Source organism: Thamnophis sirtalis, unplaced genomic scaffold (genome assembly GCF_051295495.1).
Source record: "Thamnophis sirtalis isolate CommonGarterSnake01/CBP01778 unplaced genomic scaffold, rThaSir2_p1.2 scaffold_3, whole genome shotgun sequence".
NCBI classification, from domain to species: Eukaryota; Metazoa; Chordata; class Lepidosauria; order Squamata; family Natricidae; genus Thamnophis; species Thamnophis sirtalis.
Window position 1 is genome coordinate 65440592 of NW_028261383.1, and position 16555 is coordinate 65457146.

Consider the following 16555-nt stretch of genomic DNA (forward strand, 5'->3'; position numbering starts at 1 on the left):
TACTGCTTGCAGCAGTTTCCACAACTTAACTCCTTTTTCATATGATGGATTCAGAGTCCAGACATCACAGGGTTCATTCCAAAATGTCTCTCCCCACCCCTTCGGGGGGTTTATTCTTTTTATACAGTTTTTACAAGCAAAGCAATGAGCATATAGCAACAGGATTGTAATTGGCACATTCTCCTTGTCAATTTCTAAGAACATCCCATCCAGGGTAGACTCACATAACTCAATAGTTCCTGGTACTGCTTGTTGAAGGTAATTAGGTGAGCTCATAGGTTAAGAGGTAACCAGCCACTGAGATCATAGCAGTGTGCTGCGCATGTCTTTACGTAACAGTCGCATAAAAAAGTATTTAGAGCAAAAGGTATTTCTATTTCACTTCTCCTATTGTTTTCATGTTTCTGTCAGATTTATTCAACAGATCATCTACAAGCTAGGGCTGGTTCAAAATACAATGGCTTGGGCAGTATTTCCAAGCCCATATATCATTGCTACTTCACTAGCAGAAAAGGTTACCAGTTGGCTTCTGGTTGCAATTACAAGTGCTGATTGTCACTTTTAATGGCATGGGGCTTTGATATTTAAGAGAGCACCCATCTCCAAATGTACTGGCCATCCAGTACTATGATGCAGAATTGGTATGCACTGGGTCCCTTTTATTAAATGTCATCCTGTGGGAGTGAAAAGCATGTGTTCTCTGCCATGGCATCTGTCATCTGGACCAGCATCCTCCAGAGATACATATAGCTCCCATCCTTCAAATGTTCCAGAGTTTCTTTAGACCTGGCTCTACTCCCAGGTTTATGGTTAGAGTATATACATGGAGCCCCTGGTGATTTTTTAGAGTGGTGTTATTTTCATCTGGGTGGTAATATTCCTTTCTAACACTTTATTTTTAAAAAACGTGTAAGCTGCTCAGAATCTTTTTGAAATTGGGCAGCCTTCAAATCTAATAGAGATGTAGATACATACTTGCGTTTGATGATCTACGTTTATGAAGTTCATAATTCTAAAAGTCTATGCTTTTTTCTTTCCAATAATTAAGGTATATAAGAAAGCCATGGCAAACCTATTGCCAACTCCAGCCAAATCCCACTATACGTTCAATCTGCGTGATTTTTCACGAGTTATCCTAGGCTGCTTACTTATTAAGAGGGACTCGGTTGTCAACAAGCATACAATGATTCGTCTTTTTGTACATGAAGTATTTCGAGTGTTTTATGACCGGCTTGTGGATGATGCTGATAGGGCTTGGGTGTTCAAACTCATAAAAGAAATTGTGAAAGAACATTTCAAAGAACCCTTTGATGCAGTATTTTCACACCTGAGACAAGGAAATGCACCTGTAAGTATTCACAGTATTTATTTAAAAAATAAAATTTATTTATTCCTGCCTGACCAGGTTTAATAGAAATAAAGTAAAATCTTACAATTGGGTGTAATTCCATATGGCAAAAGCAAGATGCTTCTTCATTGGATGTTGATTTCAGAATAGCCATATTTTCATGCCTTTTAAAATACTTTTTAAAAAATGCCTTTTAAAAATTAAATAAGACAGCATGAAGACACTGTGACTCCTGATACATCTTGTGGCCCTTTTGAGAGGTTACAGAATATGACTGTTGGGATATATTGCAGTGGATATGCAATTTGAGTAAATTATGGTAGATATCCAATTGAGATATCTGGCTAGCAATATTCTCTGAAATAGAAAGGAAGAGAGACCCACTTGATTTTTGCTACATGATAGTTTCAAAAGCTCCTTTTTTACAGCAGAAGTATGAAATGGTAACAGTGTCTATTTGAAAGAGGGGGAAATCTCCCATTCCAAAAAAAGAAAGAAAAAGCTCCATCATTTGCTGTCTTTGGAGGCAAATGCTTTGCTTGTCATTTTTTTCCTCTTCATATTTTTTCCAAACATCTTCGAAGCTAAACATGCAAATAAAAATGGAAAAAGATCCCAGGGACAAAAGGGGAAGATTGACTTCTGTCTCTTTCCCCACATTATTTTTGGCACTAAAAATAGAACCTTACTCTTTGAGAAGGTAGCGGGAAACAACAGCCCATGAGTCTGTTTAGCAGGACCCCTCAAATATTAGCCTCAACTGCTCTGAGGGAAAGATCCTTGGAGAAAAGCCCACAAATATCACCCAGAGACCAACTTCTGTTGCATTCTTGTCGCCACAGTACTACCAAGTGTATGTAGCTGGATCCAGGTGTTCCTATCCTATGTATTATTGAAATGTTACTTATTTTATCTTATTCATAATTGTTGAAATTGCTAATTTGATATGATTTGTATTTTGGAAGTAAGAAATTGTAAATGAGACATTTTTTAGGCAGCTACCTGCAAAAAGTTGCATCATCTGTGCTGAACAGATTAATAATTTGGGTGTCGAATTGGACTCACATCTCCTGCTTAAGGAGCAGGTGGTAACTGCGGCCAGAGGACTTTCATACAGCTCCATATTGTATGCCAGTTACAACCATTTCTGGATCAAGAGCTATTTGCCATAGTAATTTATGACTTCCTCATGTCTTGATTCCACAATTGCAATGCACTGTATATGGAACTGCCCTTGAAGATCATTCAGAATATATATGTGATCTAGTATATAGAAATACAAGTTATCGTTGCTACTTATTTTGATGAAGTAGTACACTAGTGCAACAGCTGAAATAGTTATCAATTGGCTTCTGGATGCACTTCAAGTTGATGATTATCAACTTTAAAATTCTGCCTGGTTCAGGACCAGAGTATCTGTCAAATCATGTATTCCTATTAGAATATGACAATCTGATAAGATACAGAAGCTCTGAGAAATCCATTAAAGATATTAAGGGGATGTCTTATTTTGTTATCCAGGATTAGAATTAACTTGGTCTTAAGAATACTATTCCTAAATTGGTCTATAACTGATGAATAGTTATAGAGCTCCTGCCCCGCTGATCACTCAGAATTAGAATCACATTGACAAATTTTGCCAGAGAGCATGGACTAGATAGGCTGATTCCATGTGACAAATAACAGTTCTACATACAGTATATGTACAAATTAAGACATTCTTCTTCTTGTGCCATATCTGTCATCGGATGTTGGCGATCATGTTGGCAATCCTATTTTTGTCAACAGCCCCATGAAAAAGTGCTGCTGAGTTTTGCCCAAACCAGTCTCTTAAGTTTTGAAGCCATGATGTTCTTCTTCTGCCTGAACCTCGTTTGCCTAAATTAAGCCATATAGGAATTACATCAAGATACTTTATTATTGTTGCTATTTATATCTGAATCAAGATACTGACATTTTCTCTTCCTCCTTGCAAAATTAGCATAGCAAAAGGTTACTGTACTAACATCCATTAGTATACAATAATGCTTAGTACCATTTTGAGTAGCAATGGTGTTTTCTGATTTAATTGTTGCAATCTGAATATTTTTTGCATTGTATTCCATGATTTTTTATAATGTATTTGTTGCATTTATGAGCTTATGTACAATGGCTTTGAGCCTTAAAATGGCACATTCAAATGTTTATCATTAACCTCTTATTACATTTATCAGTACAAGTATCATAATCTAATTTCTGAGTTCTTATTTGCATATCATACTTTTAGGCTGAAATGACTAAATGTCATTTCTTTTCCATCAATAGATCAGTGAAGAAGATCTGAGAAATCTGTTGTTTGGAGACTACATGAATCCTGACCTTGAAGGAGAAGAAAGAATTTATTATGAAATTCCAAATATACAAATGTTCAATGATGTTGTGGAACTATGTTTGGATGAATACAATCAAACTCACAAAACAAGAATGAATCTAGTAATTTTTAGGTGCAATAGCTTTGTACATTACTTTTTTCAATAATTATTCAAAGAATACTTATAGTCTTATGTAATTTATTTGTATTTAGAAAAAATACCAAGTTATAATTTAACTTAGGAACTTGCCCAGGCAAAGTCTTGTAGTAGTAGTTAATTACCTTATACAGAACTCCTGATTCATACTGACATTTTTTCCAAAGTCAACAGATTGTATTTTTAATAAGCTGTATAGATTTTGACAATAAATTAGATTAATTCTATGAGTCACAAACAAAACATGTTGAAATAGTGTTATTTCCTTAACATGAGTACAATGTTTTTCCTCAATTCCTCATTGTTTCCTCAATTTTCAAATTGAGCAAAAGATAATAAATTATGTGTTCAGTATACAGAATGACAGATAATTCTTTATAAATATTTAGTTAATTAGCATTCAGCCAAACCTGTCTATTTTTTCTTAATTTGGGGGGGGCAGGCAGAATTCTGAGGTTTTCGTTTTATAAAATTTTGTTACATTTATACTACAGCTTAAACCACAGTTTTTAAATTTTCCACTTCAAAAAGATGGAAAATATTGTTAATTTCCATCTTTATATGAAAAAGATTTGATTTTCATTGTAATGTTGTTTGCTGAAACTAATATTTTTAAAATCAAAGGTATGTATTGGAACATTTGTCTCGTATATGCCGTGTGCTCAAGCAATCTGGAGGTAATGCTTTACTTGTTGGAATGGGAGGAAGTGGACGACAATCCATGACCCGATTGGCTACATCTATGGCAAAAATGAATATTTTCCAACCTGAAATCTCCAAGAGCTATGGAATGAATGAGTGGAGGGACGACCTAAAGGTAAAAAATATACAATTAAATTTATATTGCTTAAAGGCTTCTTAATGGTTTTAGAAAAATCTAAAGGACCATGCTTGCGACCAGTGATTCTGGGAAAAACCCATTTTGTGATGGCTAAGAGTTGATATCTCCTTCGTGGAACATAATTAATTAACTGGTTTTAGAATTATGCTCTTAAAACTACCCTGCAGTAATTTACACAACCAGATACCATGCAGGATTTTACCTATTAAAGTTATACTGCATCGTTTAAAATGTCAGTCAGAAGTGAAATTTTCTGCCTGGTAGAGTAAGGTACTTATTCCATGAAACATTTGAGTTAGAACGTTCTGTGCTCTAGCAGTAGAAGATTTTTTTGCGGGTGGGGGGGGGGAGGATTTGAAATGAATACATGAATTATCCTAATGTGATCAATAATACTATTATACATATAATATCTATATATGATATTATACATATCAATATATAATATGATATTATATATAATATCAATATACACACATGTATGTGTGTATTTGGAAATAAAAAGTAAAGAAAAGTAATAAATGACAAAAGTTTAAAGAAAGAACTAAGGAAAGGAGAGTCTTCATAACAGCAGTTACAACTACTGTGAGGTTCTTGGTGCTCTCTGAGCTTGGAAGTTTTCTTGCAGACATTTAATTACCCAAGTAGATAATAGTGTTGATGGGAATAGTCTTGGCAGTTCCTTAACTGGGCAGTTCCTTAACTGAGCATTGAACTGAATGCTTAATAATGTTTGTGTTACTCCTAGAACCTTCTGAGGAGCGCAGGTATGAAGGGCTTGAAAACTGTGTTTTTGATCACAGACACACAAATCAAAGAAGAAGGGTTTTTAGAAGATGTTGACAGTGTGCTTAATACAGGAGAAGTACCAAATCTTTTTGCAGCTGATGAGAAACAGGAAGTTATGGAGGTATTCCCATATAATATTTCTCTTAAATATTAGAATAATCTATTAGAATTATTTTTAAATATTAACATTAAAATTTAAAATATTACCACACATGGCCACAGGTAAGACTGGGGTTTAAGTCTGCTTTATTGAAAAGGAAAATAACCTGTAATTTGCTTAACCTCAGTTGAACCATGCCCCTAGTTGGTAAATTAAAACCTATCTATATATTACGTTATATAGATAATAATACACCATTAATAGAATAGTAGAAGTTCCTGGGAGCAATAATGCAAGCTCTTGTCATTCATTGGGTGTACTACTGCAAATGTGCTTTATGTAGGACTATTATTAGAGATTACCTGAAACCTACTGTTGCTGAAGAATGAACTGCTCCCTGTCTAGTGGCAAGTGGGAATCAGCATTGCTCTATATCATTGATTTTGCAATTACTCCGTTGGCTTCAAAATGCTTCTTTGGGCAGTTCAGTCTGGTTTTCAAATATATAGTTCTTTATGGCCTGGCAGTGGGATGCGTTGGCTCAGTGGCTAAGATGCTAATCTTATCAATCAGAAAGGTCAGCAGTTTGGTAGTTTGAATCCCTAGTACTGCGTAATGGTCTGAGCTTCTATTACTTGTCCCAGCTTCTGCCAACCTAGCAGTTTGAAAGCATGTAAAAATGTAAGTAGAAAAAATAGGAACCACCTTTGGTGGGAAGGTAACAGCGTTCCATGTGCCTTTACTGTTTAGTCATGCCAGCCACATGACCATGGAGACATCTTCGGACAGTGCTGGGTCTTCAGCTTTGAAACGGAGATGAGCACCCCCTAGAGTTGGGAATGACTAGCACATATGTATGAGGGGAACCTTTACCTTATGGCCTGGCACTCAGATATCTTCGAGATTTTCTCCTTCAGATAGAACCAATCCCTCAGATCTACTCCTCCAGATTTGGGGTGCTGAAATTAACCCACATATTTGAAGTTGGGGATGAGAAAGCAGAAGAAAATGTTTTTTGTTTTAGTTTTGACTCCATCAAGACATTTGAATGCCACTCTTACTGATGGTTGCATGTAGGTAGTTAAGATGAAGCTTTTTATCAGAGCCTTTAATACTTAGGAAATCACTGGGTTGAAGATATTAGGATGGGCTGATGATTTTGTTTTATGTCTTTTTAAATATATTTTGTTATGTTTTCATGTGGAATATTGTGAAGTGCCAGAACTCTTTGTAGAGTTGTTTGTAGTGTATAGAAATATGATTAATAAAAAGGAAACAAATAGGATAAATGTATTAAAATACAATATAGTTTAAATAAACATTATCACCAGCTTCAATTTAAAAATATTAATAGTTTTAGATTCTTATGCTACACTGCAGTTATGAATTTAGGCAATTTATTTACCTGTAGATTCACTGAGAGTTGGGAAGCATATAAATTTAATAAATTATTATTATTAGCATATTTATCAGTTTAATTGGCATTGTTTTCTCAATCAGAGAAGTTAATTTATTTTGATGAATACATTACAATTCCTATTAGTAGTCAGATTTCTTTCCAAAACTAGACTTTGGAACTTCTGTGATTTATTCTCTAGGGAGTTCGTGCTGCAGCCCAGGCAGGCCATAAGCATGAAGACCTTGGTCCATTGGCCTTATTTGCTTTCTTTGTCAACCGTTGCAAAGACAATCTCCATGTTGTAGTAGCTTTCAGTCCAATTGGAGATGCTTTTCGCAATCGCCTGAGACAATTTCCATCTCTCATCAACTGTTGTACTATTGATTGGTTCCAGGTTTGTAGAAATAATCAGAGTGATGTCAATGTATTTACCAGGCTCTTATATATTCTTACCCATAAAAACTTTCTTTTCACTCTCTTTGATATTGATAATCTTTTTCTTAGATTTTGAATGAATGTCAAAAAATTTCTGTTTTACAGAATAATCCAACTTTGAATATTGGATTGGTAATGAATATTCAATTGGATGCTTGAATACTACAGATTTTTTTTTAACAAAAACCTCTTAAAGCATCTCAGTGTCATTCAAAAATATATTCTTTACTCCAATATGTTATTGGACAGTTGATCATTGTGGGGAATGGTTCTTGCTTGACCTATTTTGTTATGTATAATGATGTATAGAGTGTTGTTAGTGAATAGAAAGGATTCATCACTTCTCTTTCATTTACCGTTTTGCATGATATTCTATGTAGAAGATGGTGGGGGATCCTATTCTGATCTACTTATTACTACAAATATGGCTAGAGAACTAAACATATTGGTATCATTATGAAAATATTTTATGGGTTCCAAAACCTCCTGCAAGTAGTGCTTGTAGTGCCTGAGGTTCATTGCTAATAAATAATACAAAGAAATGCACATTTAATAAAATAAATAAAATAAAATGAATATGTAAGAAGAAAATTCATCTGTTAACAAAAAAATTAACCCCCCCCCCACTGTTTGTTTAAATTGTCATTATATTGATTAAGATCTTATGTGAAATACAAGGAAAAGGAATATATGTGGAATGAAGTAATGTGAATCTTTTTCCTATTTCTTTGCTGGTCTGCATTTAACAAATTTCATGATGAACTATTTGTTAGTGGACTGGAGTAGCAAATACAATGTATGAGTAGTTCTTAACTTATGACCATAATTGAATTCAAAATTTCTGTTGTTGAGCGAGACATATGTTAAATCACTTTACAACCTTTCTTGACACAGTTGTTAAGTGAATCACTCCAGTTGATAAGTTAGTAACTTGGTTGTTAAGTGAATCTAGCTTCCCCATTGACTTTGCTTGTCAGAAGTTTGCAAAAGGTGATCACGTGACTTTGGGACACAGGAACAGTCATAAGTATGAAGCAGTTGCCAAACATCTAAATTTTGATCACATGATCATGGGGATGCTACAAAGGTTGTAAGTATGAAAGTGTCATTATAACTTTGAACAGGCACTAAATGAACTGTTGTAAATTGAGGACTACTTGTATAAGAAGACACATTGTATGAAAACTTTATATCCTTATGCTTACAGCCATGGCCTGAAGATGCTCTTGAACGTGTGGCTGTCAAATTCTTGGAAAAGCTTGAGCTCACAGAAAATGAACGCAAAGAAGTTGTTCCCATCTGTAAATATTTCCATACATCTGTGTTATCACTTTCTGAAAGGTTAGCTTTCTATATAGATTTATGCCCCTAAGATAAATGGAAAAGAAAAAAATCCCAAGATATAAAACAATATTGCTAAAAACCACTAACATTTAATAAATAGATTAACATATTCTGAGAAATAAAGCTGTAATGTCATTTTCTACCTGCTTTGAATTACCTTATTGTACAATGCGTTTAAATTTTTATCAAAATTAATAAGTTGCAATAAATAAATTTATCTCCACACATAGCTATTATGGATAAGAAAAATTCATGAATGGGATCTCTCCCTCTCCCTCTCTCTCTCTCTCTCTCTCACACACACACACACACACTGTATATTTTAAAATGTTTTCACAATATGGAGAAGCTATAAGTTGGGAGGAGAGATTATTTAAAATTTCCCTGGCCTCTAAAGGAAGTTCTAAGAGTGTCCAGTAAAAGATAACTTACAATAGGCTACCATTGAATATCTTACTTTTCCAGCTGGGAAGCCCTTGATTCTTCTATCCAGAACTTCTCCATTCACCTCGGTTATAGGAAAATAGGAAAGAAATATATTGCATCTTCTTGCTTAAAGCCTAGAACTATAGAATTTAGCAAACTGTGTGCCAGCACAGAAATGCAAGAGGCAAATGCAAGAGGCATTGTGCATTGGGAAAATGAGATTGAAAAAATCCCTTAGAAAATGAGTGAAGATTAATCTCTCGATATAAAAGGGAATATATTGGGGAAAGAGAAATGTGATGTATGCATGTGTTTGTGAAAGAAGGTAACAATCTCCTTTGCAAAATTCCAAATGAAATAAATGTAATCAGTTTAGATTACATACTGTTTATGTATTGCCTTCTAAAATAAGCTCTGGCTTTGGCACGCTTTCACTGCAGAGAGAATAGTTAAAGCAAGAACATCTGGATCTCTTCTTGGATTGTTGTTCTTCTTTTATTGTTTATAAATGGGATTAAATAAGAAGCAAAAGCTGAATTACACATGTTCAAGCCTTTCAGTGTGGAATCAATTTATCAAATGCTTTAGGGGTCACTAGTTTTATTACAATAGCCAGTTATAATTTCCTAATTTAAATGTGTTGCTTATTCTGCTACATACATAGAGGGAAAAGAACAAGAATATATATATTTATTATCAAACAAAATAGAGCTTTTTCTTTGAATCCTTGTTATAATTAATGCATTATTTTTTATTGATACAGATTTTTGAACCAATTAGGACGACATAACTACGTTACACCTACTTCCTACCTTGAACTTATTGGTTCCTTCCAACTTCTTTTGTCACAGAATCGTGATACTATCATGAAGGCAAAAAAAAGATATACTAATGGATTAGACAAATTAGCTTTTGCTGAATCTCAGGTGAATCAACAATAAAAGTACACATTTGCCTTGTGAGAATAGTTTCGTAATTTCAAAACTCAACCCTTAGCTTTTTCTTTTCTTTTAATTGGATTGTTCCTAGTGCTATTTCTTTTGTTTTTAAATAACAAGTTATCACCATTTATTTCAAGAAATATTAGCATTTTTCTATATGATTTGATTTGTAAGGCAGGCTAGAAACTTCTAGCATATCTACCCATAAATAAATATCATTAGTTCAGAAGGGTTTCTCAAAATTAATGAGTTTAGATTATAATCCCAATAGTACATAATAAATGTTTTATTTCTTCTTTCTATTTTTTGAATATTAAACAATTCATGCGCAACTACTTCTGGTTTCAGGTTGGTGAAATGAAGAAAGAACTTGTTGATTTGCAACCAAAATTGGAGCAAGCAAAAGTAGATAATGCAGCCATGATGAAGGTAAAATTTATGATGGTTAGGATAATGTGATTATTGTAGTATACAATTAAATGATCATACTAGTTGTTGTATTTTTATGATATGGTGATTTTATAGTTTTGTGTGAGAAAATGTGTAATTTTTATGACTTGTATGGTAAACTATTCAAACTGAAATGTTGGTAAATGTTCATCTTTCTAATATCATTTTGTGACAGTCAATTACAAAAATAGAGATTTTGCTTTGCTGTGCTATACTAGGCAAACTAGTGTAAATGATAATGATTAACTTACATTGCTGTTAAATAAATATCAGATAGCAAACTACAACCTCTAATGCTTCAGATTAGTTTCCAAATTATTAAGAATTATAGTAATTATTAATTAACAAGTAATCTCTTGGTTTTTCTCCTCTCAGGTTTTTGCAATGTTAGCTGTCCCAATTGCCATGAGAGCTATTCATTGTCAAGTATTTGACAGTAGCGATTTTTCCCAAGTGGAATCTATCTTTTAAAACTTTTTTTTAAAATCACACTTACACACAAACACAAATATATACACTCACCCACACACAGAGCTTGTCCCAGTGAAAGTGGGATTATGGGTAGTCCTCTATTTACAACTAAATATAGAGCCGAGATGGCGCAGTGGTTAAATGCAGCACTGCAGGCCACTTCAGCTGACTGCAGTTCTGCAGTTCAGCTGTTCAAATCTCACCGGCTCAAGGTTGACTCAGCCTTCCATCCTTCTGAGGTGGATAAAATGAGGACCCGGATTGTTGTTGGGGGCAATATGCTGACTCTGTAAACCGCTTAGAGAGGGCTGAAAGCCCTATGAAGCGGTATATAAGTCTAACTGCTATTGCTATTGCTATTGCTACAACTGAAATTTAATCCAGAATCCATAAATCCATAAATCATAAGTCAAAGCATCATGTGATTGGATCTATTTTTTTTATATTTTTGTGGCGATTATTAAGCAAATACTGTGATTGTTAAACAAATCCAAATGAGTTTTTTCCCCTGGAAACCAGACGTAAACGCCAGAAACTGGCAGAAAAAATAACACAAATTGCATTATGCGACCACAAGATGCTGCAAATGGCCATAAAGGTGACATAGTTGCCAAGTATCAAAATCTGATCATGTGCCCTTGGGATGTATTATGGGTTGTAAATAGCTTTTGAAAGGTTTTTTGTACCGTCAAGTGGTTGCTAAGCAATCAATGGTAAGTCAAGGACTACCTCTAATAAAAATCTGTCCCTTCCTAGTATATCGTCTTGGTTGCATCTCTTCTGTCCAAGCTTCATGAGCTGACAGCCAGCAAGGGGAGGAGGGGGGGAGGAGTTGGAGAGGGACTGTAAGGATGGAAGCCTAGCTGAGCCTTGTGAGAAGCTTAAACCAGCCAAGGTCAACTAAGCACCTGTTTCCTAAACAATACACAAGCACCTAATTGGACGTTTGCAGATAACCAGGGCATGGCTGGGGTGGGGAGGGAAGAAGAAAAGTTACTTTGTATTGTTTGCAAGGAAAAACCTCAGATTCATCTTAAGCTACTTCTGTAGCCACCTAAGCTTCAATAAAGTATACTCTTGGCAAAAACAAATGGCCAGGAGACTGTCTTTGCTAGATGACTGAATGAGACAGTTGACATAGATGCTCATATATTTGACAGAAGTATGCTTTCAAAAACATCAATATAAGAAGTCACAAACAATAATTCTAGTGGCAATCATTAATTTTATGCTGAGTTTAACTTTTTTTAAAATACTTTTTATATGGCTCCAAATATAAACTTAGATTTTCAAAACAGTTATTTTGTCTTACTAAGTGTATGCATGAATCTAATGGATTGTGCATCTGTTCCATGATAGTTGCTTGTTACTTTGCCTTTACTTTCTAGATCATTGAGAAGGAATCTGCTGAGGTTGAAGCAAAAAGCAGAACTGTAAAAGTAGATGAGGAGCTTGCTACAGAAAAGGCCACGGAAGCTCAGGCACTGAAAAATGAATGTGAAAGTGACCTTGCTGAAGCAATTCCAGCACTAGAGGCAGCATTGGCGGCACTTGACACTCTGAAGGCAAGTTAAAGACAGTAAGAGCTTATGAAAGAAACTTAAATAGAGACTTGGTTGGAATAGCATTCTCTTGCTCATTGTTTGATTGAAGGAGGATTCCATCCCTTATTCCTTCCAAAAGATCAAAGTTTAGTTCTTGATCTTTTCCAATAAGAACAGAGAACAGATCTATTTAAATACGTGACATTTTGGAAACTACAATTTGACAATATATATCATTTTAGCCTGCAGATATTACAATTGTAAAATCAATGAAGAATCCACCTTCTGGAGTTAAACTGGTTATGGCTGCCATTTGTGTCATGAAGGATATAAAACCAGAAAAAATTGCTGATCCTTCTGGAATTGGAGGCAAGGTAAAGTAATTGAAGCAAAGCAAAATGTTCCTAGTGGCAAAATCTACTTTAATAAACAGGAAACATATACCTAGAGTTAAATAAGATAAAGCTGTAGGTATGGTAAAGCTGATTCTTCATCAGTACTTAACCTCCATTAAAATTATGAGTTTTCATCATGAAATGAGAAAGTGCAGAGAAACAGTAAATTGGATTATTGGTTCCATAATACATTTTTAGTAAAATATTTCTATTGATAGGAAGAATGTCTATGAATGTGGAAGTGGAGTTAATTTATATAACAGACTATTGAATTTTTCAATTTTTTAATTCAATTTTTTTGTCACTAAAATGTGGATTTTTCCTTTATTATCTAGTTTCACTCCACTATTAGAAACAAACTACCACTTTATTTCATCTGTTAATAGATTGTAGGGGGGGAAATTATAATGAGGAACCTCAGCATTTTTCAAAAATGTAAAATAGATTATTTTCACACATATAGTGTGTACAGGATAGGGTTCTGTAAAGCTTTGGATTTAAAGATAAAGGGCATCTTATGTAGTGTCTCTCAGCAATCCTTAAAGCAGCTCTGTTGGTTACTAGAAACACACAGTTGCCACAGAACCCTGAGAAAGTTATGTTTGCTTTAAGGAATTGCCAACAGGAGTTAACTGTGTATCCATGTGAACTCTAAAAAAACTTTTTATCTTTGAACCTGAAGGGCAAATTCACAGTCCTTGCTATATATAGTCAATGACATGTATATTATTCCATACAAATTCTTTTCTGCATCCTTTTATTCAAATTATACATTCCTTAGGAAACCCTCTGCATTTTCCCACTTTCTCTTTACCTTTTAAAAAACCATTTAACATAATTCTGTAACTTTCTTTTAGATTTTAGACTACTGGGGACCTAGCAAAAAACTTTTAGGTGAAATGAACTTCCTTAAAGATTTGAGAGAATATGACAAAGATAACATTCCAGTAAGTCTTTGTATATTTTAAAAATGATAAATTGTGATTCAGTTACAGCGAACATAATAGACTCTTATTTCTTGTCTAGCCTTTAAAAGCCAGCATCTCTTTAAATGGAAGAAAGATATTCACATATCACACATGTGAGAATAATAATTGTAAGCCCTTTCTTATTTCCTTCTAGCTAGGACATAAACAAGCCCCAGCCACTTTTTTTTCCTACCACATGCTCATGATCATGCCTGGTTCATATCTGAGACAGCTTAAAGTCATTGCTACATGTTCTACCATTTAAGTAATGTGTTCTCATTTAAGCAGGCAGCAAGCTATAAAAAAAATTATGTGGCTGTATTGAAATGGTCTTCACTGACCATTTAGTCTCTGGTATGAACAGATGATTCAAAGGGATGGATTAGCCCATTATCTATTAGCCACTTTAGACTGATGTTGGCCTCTCCCTTCCATTCAATTCTTGGGCATTGTTTCCAACATACATTACAGTTGGGGGAGAAAATGAGGCTGGATCTTTCTGAACTGATCTGTTGATATTAGACAATATTAGCAGATTGTTAGGCTTCTTTTGAACATGGGTTTAGCACTACTTCAGAAGAGAGAAAAAACACTGGCCAGAAGTTGATAGTCTCCTACGGAACACATTTGTGCAAATTATCTTATGCCAAACCATAGCCATCTGGCATCTGTCAGAACTTGCCATCTCCTTAAAGCCTCAATCCAAGCCCTTTCCCACATTGAGAGTGATCTCTAAACGTTTTCCTGTTAGCTGAACAAACCAGGAGAATCCATCAATCTCTGTCATAAACGTGCCCAGGGCAAGATCACCAGCAGGGGGAGCAAATTACAGCTTGATTATAAAAGCTACTCAGTAATGCATGTCTAATAATAGCCAAATCATTTAGAGAATTATTACTACGGAATCCTGTATTTCAGATGTATGCAATGTATGTTTCATGTAGGTATCAGTGATGCTGAAGATTCGTTCAGAATATCTAACTAATCCTGAATTTGATCCTCCAAAAGTGGCTAAAGCATCTTCTGCAGCAGAAGGGTTATGTAAATGGATTATGGCAATGGAGGTTTATGACCGTGTAGCAAAGGTGGTATTATGTTTGTTTTCTTTTTATATTGAAAATATGATTTCTCCTAGTCAGATCCTTTTGAGATCCTCTTGCAGTGCAAACACAAATTTTGGAGATAAACTGCTTTTAAATATGGAAGTTCAGTATATCACACTATAATTATTACATTAGTTTAGCATAAGGGATATAGTATAGACATCTAGTTTATAATTCTGCCAATCATTTTAGCCATAGTCCAGTAACACTGCAAAAGTGAAGATCCCTGTAAAACTCTCTGTATACAAATCAGCAGTAAGCAGTGGTGTATTAACCATTAAATAGACTAAGCACATGCTTAGGGCACCAGACCCAAGGGGGCACCACAAAGTTGAGAAAGAAAAAAAACCAATGAAAATTTGTACAGTATGTACAAAGGAGGGGGGCACCAAGATTTGTCAGTGCTTAGGGCACCAGTGAGCTTTAATCCGCCACTGGCAGTAAGAAATCTCATGATAATTTCTTAACGAGAATAGTCTTCTGCAGTAATATATCTGAAGAGTAGATCATACCGTGTTAGAAAATAGTTCTACACTGCAAATAAGAAAAGATCTAGAACAGGGGTATCAAACTCGTGCCGTCAAGTCGTCATGTGATGTATCACAACTTTTTTCCCCTTCGCTAAACCAGGCGTGGGCATGGCCAGCGTAGGGCGCATCCGGCCCATGAGCCACAAGTTTGACATCCCTGATCTAGAAGGAAGTACTTCATATTAATCAGAATAGAGCTGGAAGGAACCTTGGGGGTATTCTAGTCCAATCCCCTGCATATTGTCATATTTAATCATTTTAAAACTTCTTCTGTTTTTGTTTTTAAAATCATAATCATTATAGAATATAACAATCTATATTAAATTTATTAAATAGGTGGTTGCTCCTAAGAAAGCCCGCTTAGCAGAAGCCCAGCAGTCATTAGCACATACTATGGCATTATTAAATCAGAAGAGAGCTGAACTTAAAGCTGTTGAAGATCGTTTGGAATCATTGCAAGAAACCTTCAATGAGAAAACTGAAGAAAAAGCCCGCCTAGAATTCCAAGTGGATCTGTGCGCTAAAAAGCTGGAAAGAGCAGAAAAGCTGATTGGAGGACTTGGTGGAGAAAAATCAAGGTCAGAGAAAATACTTTGTACTCATTTTACCAAAACCATTATAAGGAAGAAAATACACACTTTTCAGTGATATTTAAATGTAAACAATATTTAAGAGTTTGCATACTATTTACTACTTTTTAAAAACTTTTTTACAACCTAAAAATGATAACATTACAAGTTATTCACAAATTGTTTTAAATTGATTTTTGGCTGCTACATGGGGCTATTTTCATGTCTTACAATATCTATATAATGAAAGGTTTATTTTAAGCTCTAGTTGTATTGTTTGTGTACTCCAGACAAACTCTCAGTGGTTTACATATAAAATCTATAAAATAATAATATTCCTTCTGCAAAGGAAATATAACATCTCCTTTTCCTAATAGCTCTTCCTCACACACATA

The 16555-nt window shown here is 34.6% G+C and overlaps 1 protein-coding gene across 1 annotated transcript in view; it reads left to right on the forward strand.

Annotated features, from left to right (window-relative positions):
- The window catches only part of DNAH12 (dynein axonemal heavy chain 12), a 94681-nt gene that overhangs the window by 51893 nt on the left and 26233 nt on the right, over positions 1-16555 (forward strand). Inside the window, exons 41-53 of the mRNA XM_014057186.2 lie at positions 1049-1348; positions 3653-3831; positions 4480-4672; positions 5445-5606; positions 7184-7378; positions 8627-8760; positions 9953-10115; positions 10479-10559; positions 12440-12616; positions 12838-12969; positions 13848-13937; positions 14903-15043; positions 15928-16169. Coding sequence (XP_013912661.2) covers positions 1049-1348; positions 3653-3831; positions 4480-4672; positions 5445-5606; positions 7184-7378; positions 8627-8760; positions 9953-10115; positions 10479-10559; positions 12440-12616; positions 12838-12969; positions 13848-13937; positions 14903-15043; positions 15928-16169 — 2189 coding nt within the window. The remainder of the gene's footprint in view (positions 1-1048; positions 1349-3652; positions 3832-4479; positions 4673-5444; positions 5607-7183; positions 7379-8626; positions 8761-9952; positions 10116-10478; positions 10560-12439; positions 12617-12837; positions 12970-13847; positions 13938-14902; positions 15044-15927; positions 16170-16555) is intronic.